The sequence below is a fragment of the Podospora pseudocomata genome, chromosome 6, assembly GCF_035222375.1.
Source record: "Podospora pseudocomata strain CBS 415.72m chromosome 6, whole genome shotgun sequence".
Taxonomy (NCBI): Eukaryota; Fungi; Ascomycota; class Sordariomycetes; order Sordariales; family Podosporaceae; genus Podospora; species Podospora pseudocomata.
The window spans coordinates 1,770,494-1,787,760 of record NC_085890.1 but is presented as its reverse complement, the minus strand read 5'-3'; the positions used below and the strand labels follow the sequence as shown (position 1 = coordinate 1,787,760).

The 17,267-nt window shown below is 53.2% G+C and overlaps 5 protein-coding genes across 5 annotated transcripts; 2 read left to right on the top strand and 3 right to left on the bottom strand.

Moving 5' to 3' along the window:
* Positions 1-2,227: 2,227 nt before the first annotated feature.
* On the bottom strand, positions 2,228-7,415 carry QC762_601990 (uncharacterized protein). Its single transcript, XM_062891894.1, has 2 exons — positions 5,113-7,415; positions 2,228-5,057 (listed from the first exon to the last, which is right to left on the bottom strand). Exons 1-2 carry the CDS (start codon positions 5,283-5,285, stop codon positions 2,855-2,857), a joined length of 2,376 nt encoding a protein of 791 aa, XP_062740592.1. The 5' UTR covers positions 5,286-7,415; the 3' UTR covers positions 2,228-2,854.
* A 76-nt stretch (positions 7,416-7,491) lies between these two features.
* Positions 7,492-7,954, bottom strand: QC762_601993 (uncharacterized protein; the record flags this gene model as incomplete). Its single annotated transcript, XM_062891895.1, has 2 exons — positions 7,492-7,624; positions 7,701-7,954. The coding sequence occupies 2 exons, from the start codon at positions 7,952-7,954 to the stop codon at positions 7,492-7,494; spliced, it is 387 nt and encodes a 128-aa protein (XP_062740591.1).
* Positions 7,955-10,225: 2,271 nt separating this feature from the next.
* Positions 10,226-10,942, top strand: QC762_601996 (uncharacterized protein; the record flags this gene model as incomplete). The annotated part of the gene is made up of 2 exons (XM_062891896.1): positions 10,226-10,257; positions 10,573-10,942. 2 exons carry the CDS (start codon positions 10,226-10,228, stop codon positions 10,940-10,942), a joined length of 402 nt encoding a protein of 133 aa, XP_062740590.1.
* A 1,170-nt stretch (positions 10,943-12,112) lies between these two features.
* QC762_602000 (uncharacterized protein) lies at positions 12,113-15,392 on the bottom strand. The gene is made up of 6 exons (XM_062891897.1): positions 15,082-15,392; positions 14,856-15,022; positions 14,186-14,758; positions 13,751-14,069; positions 12,286-13,524; positions 12,113-12,192 (listed from the first exon to the last, which is right to left on the bottom strand). Exons 1-5 carry the CDS (start codon positions 15,272-15,274, stop codon positions 13,154-13,156), a joined length of 1,623 nt encoding a protein of 540 aa, XP_062740589.1. The 5' UTR covers positions 15,275-15,392; the 3' UTR covers positions 12,113-12,192; positions 12,286-13,153.
* A 158-nt stretch (positions 15,393-15,550) lies between these two features.
* QC762_602005 (uncharacterized protein) lies at positions 15,551-16,763 on the top strand (the record flags this gene model as incomplete). The annotated part of the gene is made up of 3 exons (XM_062891898.1): positions 15,551-15,972; positions 16,042-16,396; positions 16,458-16,763. The coding sequence occupies exons 1-3, from the start codon at positions 15,896-15,898 to the stop codon at positions 16,761-16,763; spliced, it is 738 nt and encodes a 245-aa protein (XP_062740588.1). The 5' UTR covers positions 15,551-15,895.
* Between the last annotated feature and the right edge of the window lie 504 nt (positions 16,764-17,267).

Here is a 17,267-nt window from a genome sequence, read left to right as displayed (position 1 = left end):
CGGCCCCGGAGCAAAACATCGACGGCCCGGTCTCAAAGTACGGAATACCACAACTTGTTACTACCGACGTGGCTGCCCCCAGACCCGTCGTTCTCCGGCCTCCCAGCCCCACCGCATCCGAAGGTGAACAAGAAGCGGTGATGGCATGTGCTGTCGACGACCTGCTGGTGTGATGAGGTCCGGGCGTGCAGTTGGACAGTTGCAAGCCTAATAGGTCTGTTGCATCAAGAGGCCGGCAATGGGGTGGAGAGCCTGTCGGCGGATGACAATGCCGTCAGGGCCAAGCTTTGATGACGGCCTAAAGGACCGATGAAAAAAAAGAAAAGAGGAGAAACAAAAAAAAACCAAGAACCTGTGATCTCCAGGCATGGGTTGGATACCCCGCATTTTGCTTCCATCTACCGACAGTATCAACAAGCACGGGCGATCATCAACGAAACAGTTGGTGTGTAGTGGTTGCACACACGAGATTCGATACCTCGACAAGGATGATGATGACGAGGTGAGCTAGCCCCCCTATACGCCTCGTCTCCTATTGCTTCTGTCTCACCAATGCTGGGCTAGAAGAGGCAGGTGGGTTGTCGCTGCGCTTTTCGCGATCCAGAGGCATGAGAATGTTGGAACGATGGCTTAACCCCGCATTTCCCCCCTCCACCCCTGTCAAATTTCATTTCTTCCCCAGCTTGGAGAAGACCTGGGGTGCATTTACCCCACATCTCAAAACCGTTGAACAGGGGTGGCTGACATGTCCAACGTCTCAGGTACCTGAGCACAGGGGGTCAAACAGGCGGAGTCTGCTTGAGAGGCCGAGGTACCCAGCAGGGCCCTCTGCGCTTCGGGCCGTCACTCCAGATTGCAGCAACATCCTCGACGCGAACACCCGACAGATTCAGCCAACCAATGAGACAACACCGTTTTTTTGGCCTGACGGGCCCCGTTCAGGAAGCCGTTTTCACCCCCAGTCACCTTTGGTTCTTCCAAGTCGATCGATGATCTGCCCCACCACCAACTCCAACTTTTCACGACAGTCTCCGACATCAGCGACTTTCTCGAAGATGCAGATGCAGACAGCAAGGGACACAACCGACCGCATGGCAGGACATTTCCCCCTGAGTCTAGCAGACGGCTTGACGGCTGATCCTGCCACCAGCCCAACCGGCGATCACCTCTTTTGTCCTTCCGGATACCTTCCAAAAGTCCCCAGAGGCGACCATGATGGTGACACACAGAGACCGATCTTTCCCCAGAAAGTGGCTGAGTTGACTACGGGTGGGAGTTGTCGATCTTTTGCTCCTTCTTGACCCTTCGCCTAACATCAAAAGGCGAAATCTGCCCGGATAACATTTTGGATTCCCACGTGGTGTGAAGCTGTCAGGACGATGCTCCCCACATCTACCAAATGCTTGCCGGATCGGCCCTCATATCCTCCTCTCCCCTTCCAGAGATGTACAGCATACAGGCACCCAAGACTAGAGGAAACTGACTTGTCGCATTGCTGACACGGCAGATATGGCCCATCCGGGTTATCTTCTGTACAGCTGAGAGTACCTAGTGCGGATGATCTTGTATTGTATCTAGGGGTGGCTGAGCCGGAGACGGACGAGCGTAGTTCCCGGAAGTGAAGTCTTCTCAGTGTGTGTGGTCGTAGTGATCTTCAAGATGCTGCCTCAAGATAGCTGGTATGTTGAGGAAGCCATGTCACGTCGCCATCGGATGTTGCGACTTTGACACTGACACGAAGGGTAGCCAAGAAGGTGTAAAAGCTTTCTGGAATGTCGGCTTCGGCGTGCAAGACCGGTGGACTCTTATTGGATGATGAGGCTTGGCTGGAAACCTTTGTGAACGCTTCCATAATATCCACAGTGATACTGTACCAAGTCGCTGAAGGGTCTGTGTGTTTGATGATGGGATATGTTTTGATGGTGGACGTCAAGGTTGCATGAGAGAAGAATGCGGGGAAGAAGGAAGGAATGTATTCGCTAGCTAGGTATAACCTTCGAATTACGGAGTTGTGTGTGTGACAGAGAGGGAAGATGAATGGCTAGGAGGGGCAAGGGAAGTAATAGTGATGATGGTGAGAGTCCAATCAGTTGTGGGATAGGGGAGTGGTCATTCCGGGTATTTTCTACAGGGCCGAGTAAACGCCCGATGCATCCCTTTGACTCAATGTTCTTGCCCATGTTTATTGTTTCTTCATCGCATCAAACCCAAGAGGGCGAATAAACAGTCAAAGACATAATGGTGAAGTTTGTTGTAAAAAAGTGGAACATTGGGTATAAGCCTAGACAAAACCTAATTTGAGAACTCCCTCGTCCTGTCCTTTCCAACTTTCCCAATTCCTGTTTTGTTTATTGTAGGAGATTTGCGTGCGTGTGTTTTTTCCGATCTTTTTCCCCAACCGACCTTCCTGCTTCATCCTCTTTCTCTCATTCATCATCATTGTTTATACAAAAAAATATGTGCAAGAGAAAAAAGCAAAAAAGCAACCCAAACAAATTTCGTTTCCAGAAGTAAAAAAAGTAAGTTGTGGTATATCCGGCCCCGATTCCATCCGTTTCCATCCGTTCCATTTGCTTTGAGTTGTAATGAAATAAAGTGAAAATTTTGGGGTGTTAAAAAAAGAATTGTCATATAAAATGATGACGACGAAGAAGAAGTGAAGAAGGGGGAAAATAATCCCTGTTTACCCCAGACTGCCCGGTTACCCCAGACTTTTATTTTTTGAGTTGCTTGAGACGCCAGTGGGTGTGACGGTAGGGTAGCGTTGGGGAATATGAAGGGGGCCGATGTTCCGGGTGGGATTGTGATACAGCCGGGGAGGGAGGGTGATGGTGTTCTTAGGTAATCAGCTAGCTCACTGAACATACCCAAAGCCCTCCATCCCCACGTGATGATGTCCAGCGTGGTGGTGGTGCATCATCCCATAGTCCACATGCTGCATCAGCTCGGGGTGGTGATGATGAGCGGCGGAGGCGGCTTGTTGAGCAGCAGCGTAAGCGGCAAACTCGGCGGCGGCGGCGCTGTCGTCTGGGTTTCCAGTGTGTGTTGGGGACTGAGGGCCGTTTCCACCCCAGTACATCCCGTCTAGATCCCATAGACCCCCTTGATCAAGCAGGCCCATCATACCCCCCATTCCGTCGACTGGCTCGAGACCAATGGGGCTCATGTGAACTTCTCCGCCGCCGACGACGATGCTGTCGGCTGTGGTGGTGATGTGGAGGCTGGCGGGGGATTGGGAGCGGGCAGCGGCGCCTTGGGCTTGGACTGCCCGGGAGGCTTCGTACATACGCCAGACTACCTCTCTTGAGCGCCGGGCGGCGAGGGACCACTCTTCCATGACCTCGAGGAGGTCGAGGACTTGCTCGATTTGCTTGAGCCACTCTGGCACGCGGGGAGAGCCCCATTGCCAGAAGACGGAGACGAGCGGGACCATGGCTGCTTGGTAGAGGAACCAGACTGCGTTCCAGCCGCTCATTTGGTTGCGGGTCCATTCACGGCCGACGTCTTCGATGGTGGCCGCGGCGAGTTCACGGCAGGTCTCAATGGCTTGGAGGTCCGCGTCGCAGGCTTGGGTGTGGGGGTTGAGGCCGGAGGAGGCAAGGGAGAGGAGGACGGGGCGGTGGAGGAGCATGCGTAAGTTTTGGTAGCGCCACTTCATGATGCAGCGGGCCATGTAGAGCGGTTCCGCGCAGGGGTCGGTTGTCCGCAAGAGCCAAGGGAGGGAGGTGTACCAGTTTACGAGCTGGGCGTCGATGGCGCAGCGGTCTTCTGTCCTGAGAAGGGGGGTGATGGCGAGCATGTCTTGGATTTGAGTGGCGATCTTGCAGAATTTGATGTTTTCGATCAGAGGGAGGATTCCTGCGTGCTGGGATGAATCCCGGTTGGCGTTGATGCCGAACTCGGGGGGGCGGATGTTGATCGCGGGACCCCAGCGGCCGAACGAGGGACGGCCCATGGTGGTGGTGGCCCATGTGTCGAGGCAGAAGAGGGACCACCAGGTTCTGCGGCGGGTTTCGGCTGCGATGATGTCGCTGCCTGGGAGACCTACCGTGATGGACTCACGGTGAAGACCCAAAGCGGAGGCCATGCGGATGGCGGCGCCGAGGACGGCGTTGGCCATGTTGGGCCGGTTGATGTAGTGGAGGTAGTAACCTCCGATGAGGGCGAGGGCCTGGACCGTCTCGATGTGGGAGGAGCCAAAGGCATCCATGGGAAGGTGCTCCATGGCGCGGTTGTAGTAGTTGATGTGGTTGTAGTCGTCCGATTTCATAGCCGCGATGGAACCCATGGCAAAGACCATGTTGAGCAGAGCGAGCCATGGGGCGTCGGTTCGTTGGCCTTCGAGGTAATCAGCGCGGAAGGTGGACTCGTCGAGCATTGGAACGAAAGCGTGGATGCGTTTGAAGTAGGCGTCGATGAGTGTTTGGCCCTTCCAGGACCATGGGATGCGTTGGGGGTCCTTTTGGGTGGTGGGCTTCTGGCGGATGGCTGGGTAGTTGTGGGACATCTCGACTCCGTTTAATGGGGCTGCGAGAGAGTTTCGGAGGCCGGGTTGGACCTTGAGCATGACCATGAGGGCGGCCTTGATGGAGGAGGCACCGAGATAGGATGTTTGGCGGTCTACTGAGAGCGAGAGAGCGTTGATGTCGTCGGCTTCGGCTGGGATCGGGTCTCTTCCTCTTCGCTCCTCGTCCCATTCTGTGTCTCTGGATGGCATCTGCTCGAGCAGGTTCTCCGTTTTTGGCATCATTGGTGAGTCCAAGTCCGACATGGGACTGGTGTTTAATGGTGGTGATGGTAAGCCGCCGACCGAAGTATCTATTGTTGGCCTGTCAAGAAGGCTGAGGAGTTCTTGTCTGGAGAGAGGCAGAAGAGACTGCACATCTTGTGTTGGGTATAACCGCTTCAGGATCGACCGGCATTCTTCGAGGGACTGTGATAGAGCTTCGAGTGTCTTGCGTGATGGGATCACTCTTTGTCTGTGCTTGTCGTAGAAACATCTCTTGGGAGCCCGGCTGGAGAGGCATTGACCACATGGTTGTTGACCATCGCAGCGGCTGAGCACACCTGGTTAGATATGTTTTTCCTGTCTGAGGATCTGATCTGACTTACATCTTCCGTCTCTTGCACTCGGCACAAGCATGTGGTGTTGTTATCCTCTTGGCTGTACCTGTGGAGCTGGTCTTTGTGCTATCTTGAGAGTCTGTTGACTGCTTCCGTGGGGTGACGCCTTGGAAGGTGTGAAACATGCCACCCTGGGTAGGAACTGGGATTGATGGGGCCATGTTGGAAAGTCCAAAGCTGTGAAGTGTCAAAGGTGGTTCTGGGGAAGACGCAACCCAGACGGCCACACGGTATTTATGAGCACGACAGGTTGGCGATGCCGGGGACGCCGCCGGGTACCGGTTACAAGCGAGAAGCTGGGGTAAGTGGCAATGGCAAAGATGGAAAGTAACCACGAGCTGGGGTAGAAGCGCTCAATGGTAGCCACTTGGATAAAGATAGATGTGGGTAATGACGAAGAGAGGCGAGAACATGGGGAGCAGACGCAGTCTTATATATCTCCATGGCATGCAGCTGGAGTTGTAGGTATGGTACATTGTGGGGAGAGCAGAGATTTGGACCATGCCCCGGCTTTCGAGGCCGCCTTCCTTGGACCCGTGGTGTGGAGAAGCTTGTTCGACGTTGCAACGTCCTGTCAAGTCGGGCCAAGAGCTCTGGGGAGGCCCTACCTAGCGTAGCGGGCGCTTGTGCAGGACGATGGGGTACTGTACATTGCTATGGGGGCCCCAGGTATAGCTTGCCGAGTAAGGTTGAGATAGAGTGGACTCCGTCAGAGGTAGGAAGTGAGCAAGAAGCCCGTAGAAATGGACGACGTTGCTGCTCAATGCCGTGTCAAGCCACGAGGACAACGGGATAGCCAGGGGGGGGACGAGGCTGCTTAGCCAGGCACAAGTTGGGAACCACCACCAATCAGGCATGACCGAGCCGCAGTACCTGGACGGCCCATATTAATCTCATGTCCAACAGAGGTCACGCCAGCCAGCCAGTCCGAGAAGAGGTACCTGCGGAAGGGGGAGGGCGATTTGTTGGAGAAACCGTAGGTCGGTCTGGGGAAGAATCTGGGGCAGAGTCTGGGGAGCATTAGCTCAGAGCCAATGCCAGCGAATCCCTCTGCTCGTTGTGGTGGTGTCGTTTCACGCTGGGACCGGGGTGCATGAGTTGTAACTGTGTACTGCTGCACGTCAACCATGAATGCTTATTGCTGCACGTGGGTTTTCCATCTTTTTCGTTGTACAGCGGCTTGCCATCGAGGCACAGCAGCCGTCTTTCCTGATGATGTTGCACCCCCCCAGTCCGGCACAGTCTCCTGTGGCATCTGGTGCCGATGCCTGACGAGTTGAACAACAGCAGCGCAACATAGGTAGCTAGCTAATTGCTCGCAGAAACTGTACAACGTCACAGGATGTGGAGATTTCGTCCCATATCGCCGCGCCGGGAAGCATGATTCTGCCGTGTTCCTGGACAGCTAGTATAACAAGAGCGAGATGAGAGGACTAGTATGCTCGGGAAGGCCGTCACTAGGCTGGGCCAAAACATCCACCGTCCTGTTGTTAATAGCACCCCTTAATAACTAGGGGCGTGTGTCAACCAGGAGGAGGAGCTAGGGATTTGGAGAAAATGATCCGTAACAAGAGAAAAAAAAACTTGAAGTTGGGGGAGGGTTGGAAAGAGGGGCCGTCGGCCCCAGGCACACTCCCCCTCTTCTAAGACGCCAGTCTGTGCCCTGAAGAACGGCGCCGTTGGTTTGGTGGAGATATGCCAAGTCTAGAAGAGCTGATTGGCGTTCGGCCGCCCGCAACGGTTGATGCCCAGGGATCTGCCCGCTTTCCTTCTCCGATCAGGGCAGACAGGGGTCAATGGAAGGGGAGGTCCTCCACAGGTTCGACTCGACCCAAACCCCTGAGCTCTGCTGGATCTGGTGGAAGAGGAAACGGAGCGGAGGATAGCAGCAGCCGCACGATAATGCTCTTCTTCCAGTGGTGTTGTATGAGCTTCGGATACTCGCAGATAGCCTCTAAAGATCTGGCAGTCTGGCCCGCTTCGGCCAGGTGGAAAATACGGTGCATGCGACAGTAGCAAATTTCATCGCCTATGAGGACCCTTCCCGATAGCACCTGAACCAAACATTGAGCATGCGGTGAGTGTGAACTAAAAGGTGCTGTTAGCAAAGCGAATCCACCTTCAGCGGCGACACGAAGACGACGGCGCCGTTCGCTTCTGAAAGCTGAGGAGAAAAAAATAGCGGTAAATAGATGGCCTGTGGCGATTTCCCAGCTGATGGACGAGACACATGACTGCGAGCCTGCGAGGCTTAATATCTAGACGGTGTTAGTTGCCATGTTGGGAAGAACTGAGCCGTACGCAGTCAGCATAGCATATATGCATGTGCTCTGTAGAAGCCCACTCTCTCGTCATCGCCCAGCTCCATCACCGCGCGGTACCGGCCATGGTCCTATCGACTGACCAGTTGTACGGGCTGAGAGCGTTGATGGCTGGCGAACGGAGCATGCGTCTATGACTTGCCCCGCCGGTCCTCTCGACTGTGAGCGTGGATATGGGGCTGGTTGTGTAAGTACCCTGGTACGGCATGTCACGGCGGTTATCCTGCTGGAACATTGTACCTCCAGCATACACACAAGGTACCACGATTAGCGCTTCTCTTTGTTCCCGTCGCCGTTGCCGTCTTTCTTGTGGACCCCTTGGCCAGTTCGCCGCAGCCGCCTTGTCCTCTGCAGCCGCTTGCTCCCGCAATATCGCCTGTGACGAGGACCTCATCAATGGTTCTTGTGTTGATATCTCTTGGGGGATCGAGATATCCCATCTCAACATTTCTGGTCGACCCTAGTGAAAAGCTGAGCTTGATGAGGTCCTTGAACAGTTGCTGTAGCATTGGGCAGCCTGCCCTGTCTCTAATTACCGGCTGTGCCGCGGCCGAGCAGCCGGAATCGACGAGGGGATCGGAAAAGCAAGCGACGACCCTTGTACTACACCATAACACAGCGTGGTATGTCAGTGCGGGAGGATTGTTAGTGTAACCACTAGCTCGAGCTCAGGGCATCACCACCACCTGAGACTTGACATTTCCTTGTTGCGGGTTAGGTTAGGAACTGGGCATCGACATCCGTGCTCTTCATGCGGAATCAAAAGGCGGTCTTCTAGAATAGCATGACGAAGCTTCAGCTGTAGGCTTAGCTTGTAAGCAAGACCAGACAAAATTAACGGCCTATCCGATATGCAGTGATATGCTGCTGTCTTGATCTTGTGCTGTGCTTTGTGCTGTGCTGGCGAGAAGCAACCGAGATGTCGTGCATGAGCGAGCGAGAGAATAATGTCTTGCTCATCAGTGAGGGCAAAGGCGAGTGCGAGGTGAGCTGTCCGATTTTCGGGTGGTCGGCTTGTTTCTCCTGAACTCAAGGCGATCTCCCAGTGAAACCCTGTGGCGCTTTTGGACGGTGAATTCCACGTGCGCGTCTCCGTTTGTGTGTTGCAGTAGTTGACGGTGACTTACCGTTCGCAAGATCCCTGTCTCACCACCGCACCCTCTTTTCTCTGATGATTACTGCAGAGCGAGATCTCTGTGAGCTTCGCAAGAGTGCAGTTCAAACAGCCGCCAAGGCGCCGAAGCTCGGCAGCCAACGTTATTTCCCCACATTCTCGTCAGCCAATCAGAGGTGCAGCACCGCCTGGAATGTCGGCAAAGCAAGCCTAGCGTCGTCGTCGGCTGCTTGTCGTTGCTGTCTCTTCCCTCTTTTCGTCTTTCCTGATCGAGGGCCATGTGCGCCTGTGTCTTGCCCATTCAGTCAGGTCCAGTCGTCGATCTCCTCAGCCGATGACTCTATTCCTGGCATCAAACATATTGGCCCAACGTGGTCATTCTCTGCGGTTGCACTCGTATAGATTTGGTGCCACAAACTCGACATCGACGACGAGAGTCTCGATCTCTCTAGCGTAGGGGACCTGTCAACTGCTAATTATCCTTCGTCGGTGACACATGCCAAACACAGCTAGGTGTGCAGCATCATCAATGAAGGTTGGTGGATGTCTCATCGGACCTGTCTACAAGGGTGCTTAACCCTCTGACTTAAGCTCGAGCGGTGGCGCACGCCAACCCAGATGTGGCTTAACACACCGGCTCTTCCCCACAAACATCCACTCGTGCGAGAAGCAAATCAGCACGACCAAACATCACCGCCGTTGGGTTCACGTCATATTAACCGCCAGTCTCGACGAGTCTAGTCGACTTTTACCCTGCTCTTAACGCCGGAGATAGCACCGCACAGACACCTTACACCTTCACCCTTCCCCGATCAAGATTGCAGGAGCCGACTGATCTCATCCAGTGTTGGTCAGACCATCAGAGAAGGAAGGAGGAGAAGGAGCAGGAATGCAGCAATTATCACTCATGGCCGTCTCAGTGGACAGCGCAGAGTCGTCGATATTAACTCGGCTGTTCTGAATTAATTTGGCCATGCCATTCACTATCCCAATCCCATCTCTAGCCGTCAGTGACCGATGGATGTCTGGATTTCCTTTCTCGGATCCCGTGTCCATGCCTTCGTTCTATTTTCCTGCCCACCCTCTTCTTCGAGCTGATGGAGGGTTCAACCACAACTGAGGCGCCGAGGTGTAGTCACCGCATTGATCAACCATCGCCATGAGCTGTCACGGCGATATCGATGAGGCTCGTAGCAACACATGCCGCGGCTGTGGTCGGCATCAAATCCTAAGTTGCGGTCAGTCATGGCATGGGGCGGGCATGCTCGGCATGGCACCTGACACCACGACGGGTGGGCGGGTTGGTATCGCCGCGGAGCCGGACACTTCCACTCAGGTTGTCTCTGCGCATGCGATGTGCTACGGACATGAATTCGCGGGGAACCAGCTACAAGCTACACCGGTTTCAAAACCACAAAACGTACCGAGGTCATCCAACAAGGCGGCCGGGACACAGCACGAACCTATCGCATCTGCTCCTGTCGCCGGCCGGAAGAACAAGTTTGGAAATTCCAGGACCAGCTTCTATCTTTCCCGTCCTGGCCTTGTCCTAGTTGCCCGATGCCGTGCCTGTATCACCTAAACATCACTGCCCCTACGCATTTCCATGTGCCCAGTTTTTTGCATGACACGGTGCCGAACAAGTTGTTTGGCCGGTCAAAACACAATGCACCCCTGGACTGATAGAGTCATATCAATGTACGCGTGTACTTACACCATCAAGACTTGTCAGTGGTCAAACCTATGTCTACTTATCTCCACTGTTGACCCCTACATCATTTTACTCCCGCTTCTGTTTGAGTTTTACACTTCTTGCTGGAATATTCCTGCTTTTTCTTCCTGTATCCCGCAGCCTCTGACAACTGACATCTCGCATCTTACAAGCGAGGCTGATGCATGCTGCCACACCTCTAACAGGTATGCTAGTTCGTGCTCCATCTGTCAAACTTGACATGGGCGCCAAGAGCAACTTCATGACAAGGCCAGCTCTTGATATGCAGCTAATGTAGTAAGTTACACCTTTCCCATCGGCCTCCTCACGCCAGACTTCCGGATGACCCTCGGAATAACCGCTACAGCGGTCCGCCAGACGACAGGGTTGGCAAGGCGGGCTCAGCAAGGTCACCCCGGAATTGTGGCTTCGATACCGCCCACCACCATCCCCAGATTTCACTCTCATTCTCAGGCCGCACAACATGAGGTCGAAGTCACCTGGTTTCTGTGGCTTGCATCAATTCCCTCACCTCCTACTCGGAGATTTCAGGATCAGAACGTCGACATCGTGCCAGAAGCATGTCTCACAACCTCACTTCCCACCCGCCGGACCATCATGAGGACCGGAAAAGCGGCTTCGGCTTCCACATTCTCTGGTAGTCTGAGGTGAACACAGCAAGACCAAAGGACACAATATTCCTCACCAACTTGCCTCGACATCTGGTTCAGATGGGGCAGCGCCAGAGGCATCGCCTCAGGTCCTACATGCTCAGGTCCAGCCGAAAATTTTCGTTTACAACCGCTCTCTCGCTACATCAGGTTGGGCTAGACGCTGAGCATGCACGTGCGGACATACATACAGACAACATCGACAAACGAGGCCGACACGCATGGCCGGCGCATGCTTACATACACATGAGCTGCCTTTCAGTGGCCCACTCTCCAACCAGAAGCAGAAACGAAAGGGTGCCACCCAGGCTCTGCGGTCCGAAAAGAAATAGGTGGGTGAGAAATGGCTGAAATCTTGGTCGCAACGGTCTTTGGCTTGCTGCAGACAGTAGCTGCATTTTGCATATACCATACATGTGCCATGCCATGCCATGGCAAGCTACCAATTGCAGTCTGCATTAGTACTACTTCCAGGTTTTTTTCTCTGTTCTGAATTGCTCGTTTTCCTCATCCCCTGAGCCCAAACGACAGCAGCCGAGCGGGTTGTGTTGTACCCGTACTGTTTACAGAGGGAATCAAGGGAAGCAGAAGGTATCTGCAAAACCGGGTGACCTAACCTGGTTTACCAGGTCTACATCGAAAAACGGGAAGGCTGAAGAAGATGCCTGAAAACGGACTGGTCCCATTGGCTGGAGTGGTACTCAACAAGATGCCAGACACCACGCCAGATTCGACGATGACGGTCCCAAAAAGGGCGGCCCAGGATACTACGCCTGCCAAAAAAGTCTGTCAGACTATTACCAAAGCAGTGAATCCAGTCTCCCAACCCACAATTTTTGTTCATTTTGGGGAAGGGTAGCCAGCTGAAAAGAGACAAAACGGTGACTGTGCTGCTGCTGGTTACTTGCTTGTTGCCTTGCATCTCTGCCTACCTACAGATACATGCATATATGTGTATGCAAAGACACAAACGAGACACACTGACGATGACATTGACAGCAACAAGGCAGAGTAGCTTTCACAAGAAAAAAACATCATTTTTTAGATGGAGCAGACCCAACATATCACTCGACTTGTCTCTCCCCCAAAACTATCACCCATTTGGGTATCGTCATACTCTCTCTCTCTCTCTCTCTCTACAATCTCCACCAGGAGCAAGTCCCTTCATTTTCCCCAACATGACCCCAAACACCAAGTACCAAAACGGAATAGAACGAATGGAAGAAGAGCGTAGCTACGGTGTCTTGGTATCTAGCGTGATGTGCAAAAAGGTTAGAAAACCACCCTGCATAAGCAGCTATCCGTGCCTGAATTTTGCATGAAAAGCCCAACAAACACACCTACCTAGCCAAGCGGGATATTCCATCGGAACAGCTACCCTTCAATGCCGAAAAGAAAAACCTCCAATGAAACACACACAACACACCAACCGCGTCGTCATTGTCATTTTGTTTGATATCAGCCTGATCCAAAGACGAAAACAAATGTGAGATTCTAACTGGGTGACGAACCCGACTGACTGGCTGACGGGCACTTACAGAACAGACATGCGATGATGCAAACAGCTCATGGCCAAACACGATCGTTGAAACTGCTGCCGCTTATCATCCATCTATCAGCCAACCACTCCCTTATCAAGATACCACAATAATTTCTTGGCCTGGCCACCATATGAGGGTCCCTGACGTTATTTAGCTCTGCTCTGCTCTTCTGTTCAGTTCTCCCCATTCTGTAGAGTACTCTATGATGACGGCAGATACACCCTTCCTTCCCCTCGTTTCCCTTGATTTCTATTCTCAGCCTGCCCTTCACTCCCCATATCCAGCACCTCACCAAGCAGGAAAGGGAAGCCCAGATCCAATCATGTCCCCTCCTCCTCATCCTCCTCACACAAGAAGCAGGCCTCTCCCTTGAGTTCCCCACTGGCGAGCCCAGCAAGCCCAGGCCAGCTAGCACCCCCTTCAGGCTCCTTCTCCTCCAGTTTTGTCCCCAGCCGCAACGCCGGCGCTCCCCTTTCCCTACCCATATCCACAAGCTCCAGCTCACCCCCCCTTCTCTTCTTCCCTCTTGCCTCTTTCACAATCACCCCATCATCATCACCATCCATTACCACCACTACCCCTTCAATCTCCTGCTGCTGATCCACCTCCCCCATCACCTGTTGCCGATCCCCTGCTCCCCATAATACATCCCGCCCTCCTTCCCCGATACCCTATAGGCGAAGGATCTGGCACCGGCTGCTAATGCCGTCAAATAAGCAAGTATTATCAATAGGGATATACTGCTTAGTAATGATCTTGATCATCTCCTGCGCCACCATCCCCCCCGTCAGCGCAGCAACATTGTGCAGCTCGCCCCCCTCGGCGCGAGCCACCTCCTCCACCGCCTGGCGAACCCTCTCGTTCTCGTCTGCCCCGGGCACCATCTTGGCTACCCTTGCCAACACCTCCTCTTGTCTAGGCCAGCCGCGGCCGTCTTCTGTCTCAACTTGGTGGGCTGTTGCCTGCATGGCGAGATAAATGGGGAGAAGCGAGAGTGGCTGGAGGGTCATTCCGGCTTGCTCGTCGTTGCGAAACTCTTGGGCTGTAAAAGTGAGTGGCGAAAATGGCACTCTATTGTCAGCCAGCCTTTCTTTTCTCTCTCGTTTCTTTCTTCGTCCGAATTTCCTCGTTCCTGTCACACCCCTCCTCGTCTCATGACCTTGCCCCTCCGCGCGCCCAATGGACGTCTGGAGTGGCCAATATGGGGAGGGGTATGTCGTCCTCGACGACAACCACGGACGGGAATGGGGAATATTGTGGGAACTCACCTGCTACCTCCTTCAAGCGATCTGCCCTGCTAATCTTCCCCGTCGTTGCGTTGATGAGCTTGACAAAGGCTGCGTTCTTGCAGAAGAGGTCCACTTCTGCGGGATCGATGGTCTGGCCACCAGCCGTGGCTTGGACGGTTTCCAAAATCTCAGCAGCATCCTTGCGTGCCTTTGCCTTGTAGATATTCTGGAGCTGAATGTACACCTTGGACTGGGCCTTCATGTCAGGGACTTTCCCCGGGAGGGGTAAGCACTTGTGCTTCTCGTAGAAGGCCCTGACCGCGTCGGCGATCACCCAGAACCCGGACTTTTGCTCCGCCTGGGGCAGCCTCGTCAGCATCTGCCTGACACGTTCATCAAAGTGGGGTAGCTGTCAACGACGACACCATCACGAAAGAGGGGTGGCCCATCTCTCCAACCAAGGTTGTGACTTACTGGGTTTGTGCGCTCGTATTCGAAGATCTCCTTCAACCCCGATGGTAGTGATGGCACCACAAGGGTCTTGAGCACGGCACCAGCCGCTTCATCAAAGTTCTCTTCGCCACCCTCGGCATTCTGGGTCCTCGCCGCGCCCTGGACTATCCGACGAAACTCGGTCTTCTCCTTGTAGGTTGAGGGGTAGCTGCCATCGTGCTCCGCTTTCCATCTCTCAAGATAGTGGAGCAATATCACGACATAAGGCAGGTGACCATGCTCGAAGTCAGACAGATCATCAATGTTCTTCGTTAGCTCCTCCGCGAACACAGCCAACTCAGGCCATGGGGTGAGAAGGCGAAGGTCTGTCGTGGCTGTCTCGTCTGGATGTGTATCGACGATGGGGAAAGCTCCTGGGAGGTTGATGCGGAAGTAAGAGTAGAAGCCAGCGGAGTGTATCGCCACCAGCGGGGTTTGGTGTTGTTGCCCATGTGATTCCAGAAGCGAGAGGTTCTCTGGTGTGATGGGGTGTGTATATATGATGGTTGTGAAGACGGGGGAACTCGTGAGGAGGGAGTCTAAAGTCTTGACATTCTATATTCGCCACCACCGTATGTGAGTATAGTTGTGTGATGAGAGCTCACACTTACAGCGTGATAACTGACTGAGAATCACGGATGAGTCCACCTACCTCATTCGGATACCAGTCACCCTGGACCTCTGGGTTCAGCTCCAACAGATGTCCTGTGAGACTCTCTGACCTCGGCTTTCCCAGGCTGTTCTCATCCAGAAAGAAGTTGACGCCCAAGTCTGCTTCCTCGACCCTGGCTTCATCATAAATAGCAAAGCGACCAATTCCTGGATACATATGTTAGCTTCAAACTCATAGCATGAGATATAAGAGCGAGTAAACGTACCTGGCAACACCAGGTTCTTCAAAGTCTCAACACCCACTGTGCCAGGGCCAGAGTTCACCAGCAAGATATTGGCTGACTCGAGGGCAGCTTGGCCACTGGCAGCCCATAGGCGAAGCTGACGATCATATTTCCGTTCCTTTTCTGAAGGGCCATGCAGAATCGGTGGTGTCTGGCTCATTACGATTTCGGTCATGTTTGATGAATCGCGCTGACGGTGTCGCACAGCGAGATGTTTGTTTACTGTCGTCGGCCGTTAACTCGAGAGGCTCTGCTTCAGTAAGCTTCAGGGAGTGGGTGAGGGTGCCTGAGTGAGAGGCACAGCCACAAGGCGGGGAGGTGGAGTCGAGGCGCCAACCAAGATCCTGGCACTTGGGGGAGTTCGGTGGAGAATTAACGGGTCGGTCCGTGCTTCAGGGATACTTGGCGTGGCTTGCCGTGGCTGGGAAAGAACCCTAACCCAGTTGTTGAGATCAACCTCACTCGATGATCATGAGAGAGAAGAGGTAGCAGAATAAGATACCAGTGATTGGAGTCCAGATAAAGGACAAAGACAATTCACTTCTCTTACAGTGAATTCACGGAACGATCGCTGAATTTCCAGCCATCACATGGCTCCAGGCACTATATCCACCTGCACCATTGAGTTTGGAAGGAACGAGGATGGCCATAAAGCCACCCACCTTCCATTCCCATTGCACTTCAGAATCTTCACCGATAGATCAGAGCATCAGATTAGCAATCTCTTCGTCAAAATGATTGCTGTTATCTGCAATTCGCTTTGAACGACGGTCTCAGCATCTGCGCCGCAGTCAAAATGCCTGTTTATTTGAAGTGCAAGGTCCAGGGCTGCGATGCCGAGTTGGTGAATGGCATGGTTGTCACCTCTTGTATGTAAGTCTCAATTTTTATTTTCGGTATCTGGCGAATGTCAGTCAGGGAGACGGCTAACTTTGGGAGCAGGCACATCCTCTGTAACCAATGCGCCATCACCCATGGCTTCGGAAATGAGCCACCATGGAGCTGCCCGGTGTGCAGAAAACATCTTGAGGAAGAAGAAATCTGCAATCATCAGGACTGGGAATCATCGGTTCAAGATGCGGTCCAGTTGATGTATGGGCTCAGCCCAACAATGATCATGGAAGCTGCTTCAAGTGCGATGGCGTTCTGGTCACAGCAACTAGAAGTACAAATGTCAGTTGCTCCCTCATATACCTATCTTTTTGACAGCTACATGCTCACTGCAAAAGATCAAAGGACGGTCGAGAAAAGGCGGAATTGTCGAGAACCTGTGCTGGCTGGAAAGCTAAATATGATGGTATGTTGCAGATAGCCACAAGATCCCCGGGCCCTTTCCCCTTTGCTCACTTCCCATCTAGCAATACAAAGGGAGGAGGAAACTATTTCGCGCCAGTGTGAAGATCTCAACAGAGATCTGGAAAAAAGAAATAAAGAACTGCTACATTTTCGGAGTGTCTACGACAAACTCAAAAAGAAGTGTCGAGAACTTCAGGAGCAGCTCTATCAGATGCGTGCCGAGGAAGGGACATCACAACGAGAGCAAGTCTCCTCAGGCCGTCTTCGCCCAAGAGATCTTCCACAAGCAGGACATGGAGTCAGAGATACAAGACTGCCGCGCGCTGCATTTTCAGGGGCCGACCGGATCAATAGGCCCAGATATGTGACAGTGGCCCCTGACCAACAAGCTCAGACTGTTCAAAGAAGCATGCCTGTCCCAGAAAGCTACACGCACCAAAGTAAGTGATTGGGTCCTACTATTCTCCTATCAACAGGCGTATCGAACTGACGTTATGGTACAGGACCACCAGAAAACCTCATTCAGCCACAAGTCTTCAACACCACTGCATCACCAACATACATTTCTGTCCCAAGAGCTGAACAGAGAACCAATAGATATGCTCCAGGCTCAGGTCGAGCTCATCATGCAACACTTCCCTCTCAGAGCAATATACCAGGTGGCCCAAGACATGTTGTCAATGCGCCCTTGGCGTCTATGAGCACGAGATCCACATCCATGGCAAACGCAGGAGAGTTACAACTTGCCCTAGGTCGAAAAAGAGGTCAGTGTGCAAATGCTCTGATTGGCGCGCATCGTACTGACAACAAGCTTTGGTAGTACAACCTAACACCACTTTCATGTCTTCACGGGCAGCAGAACGGCCAACTTC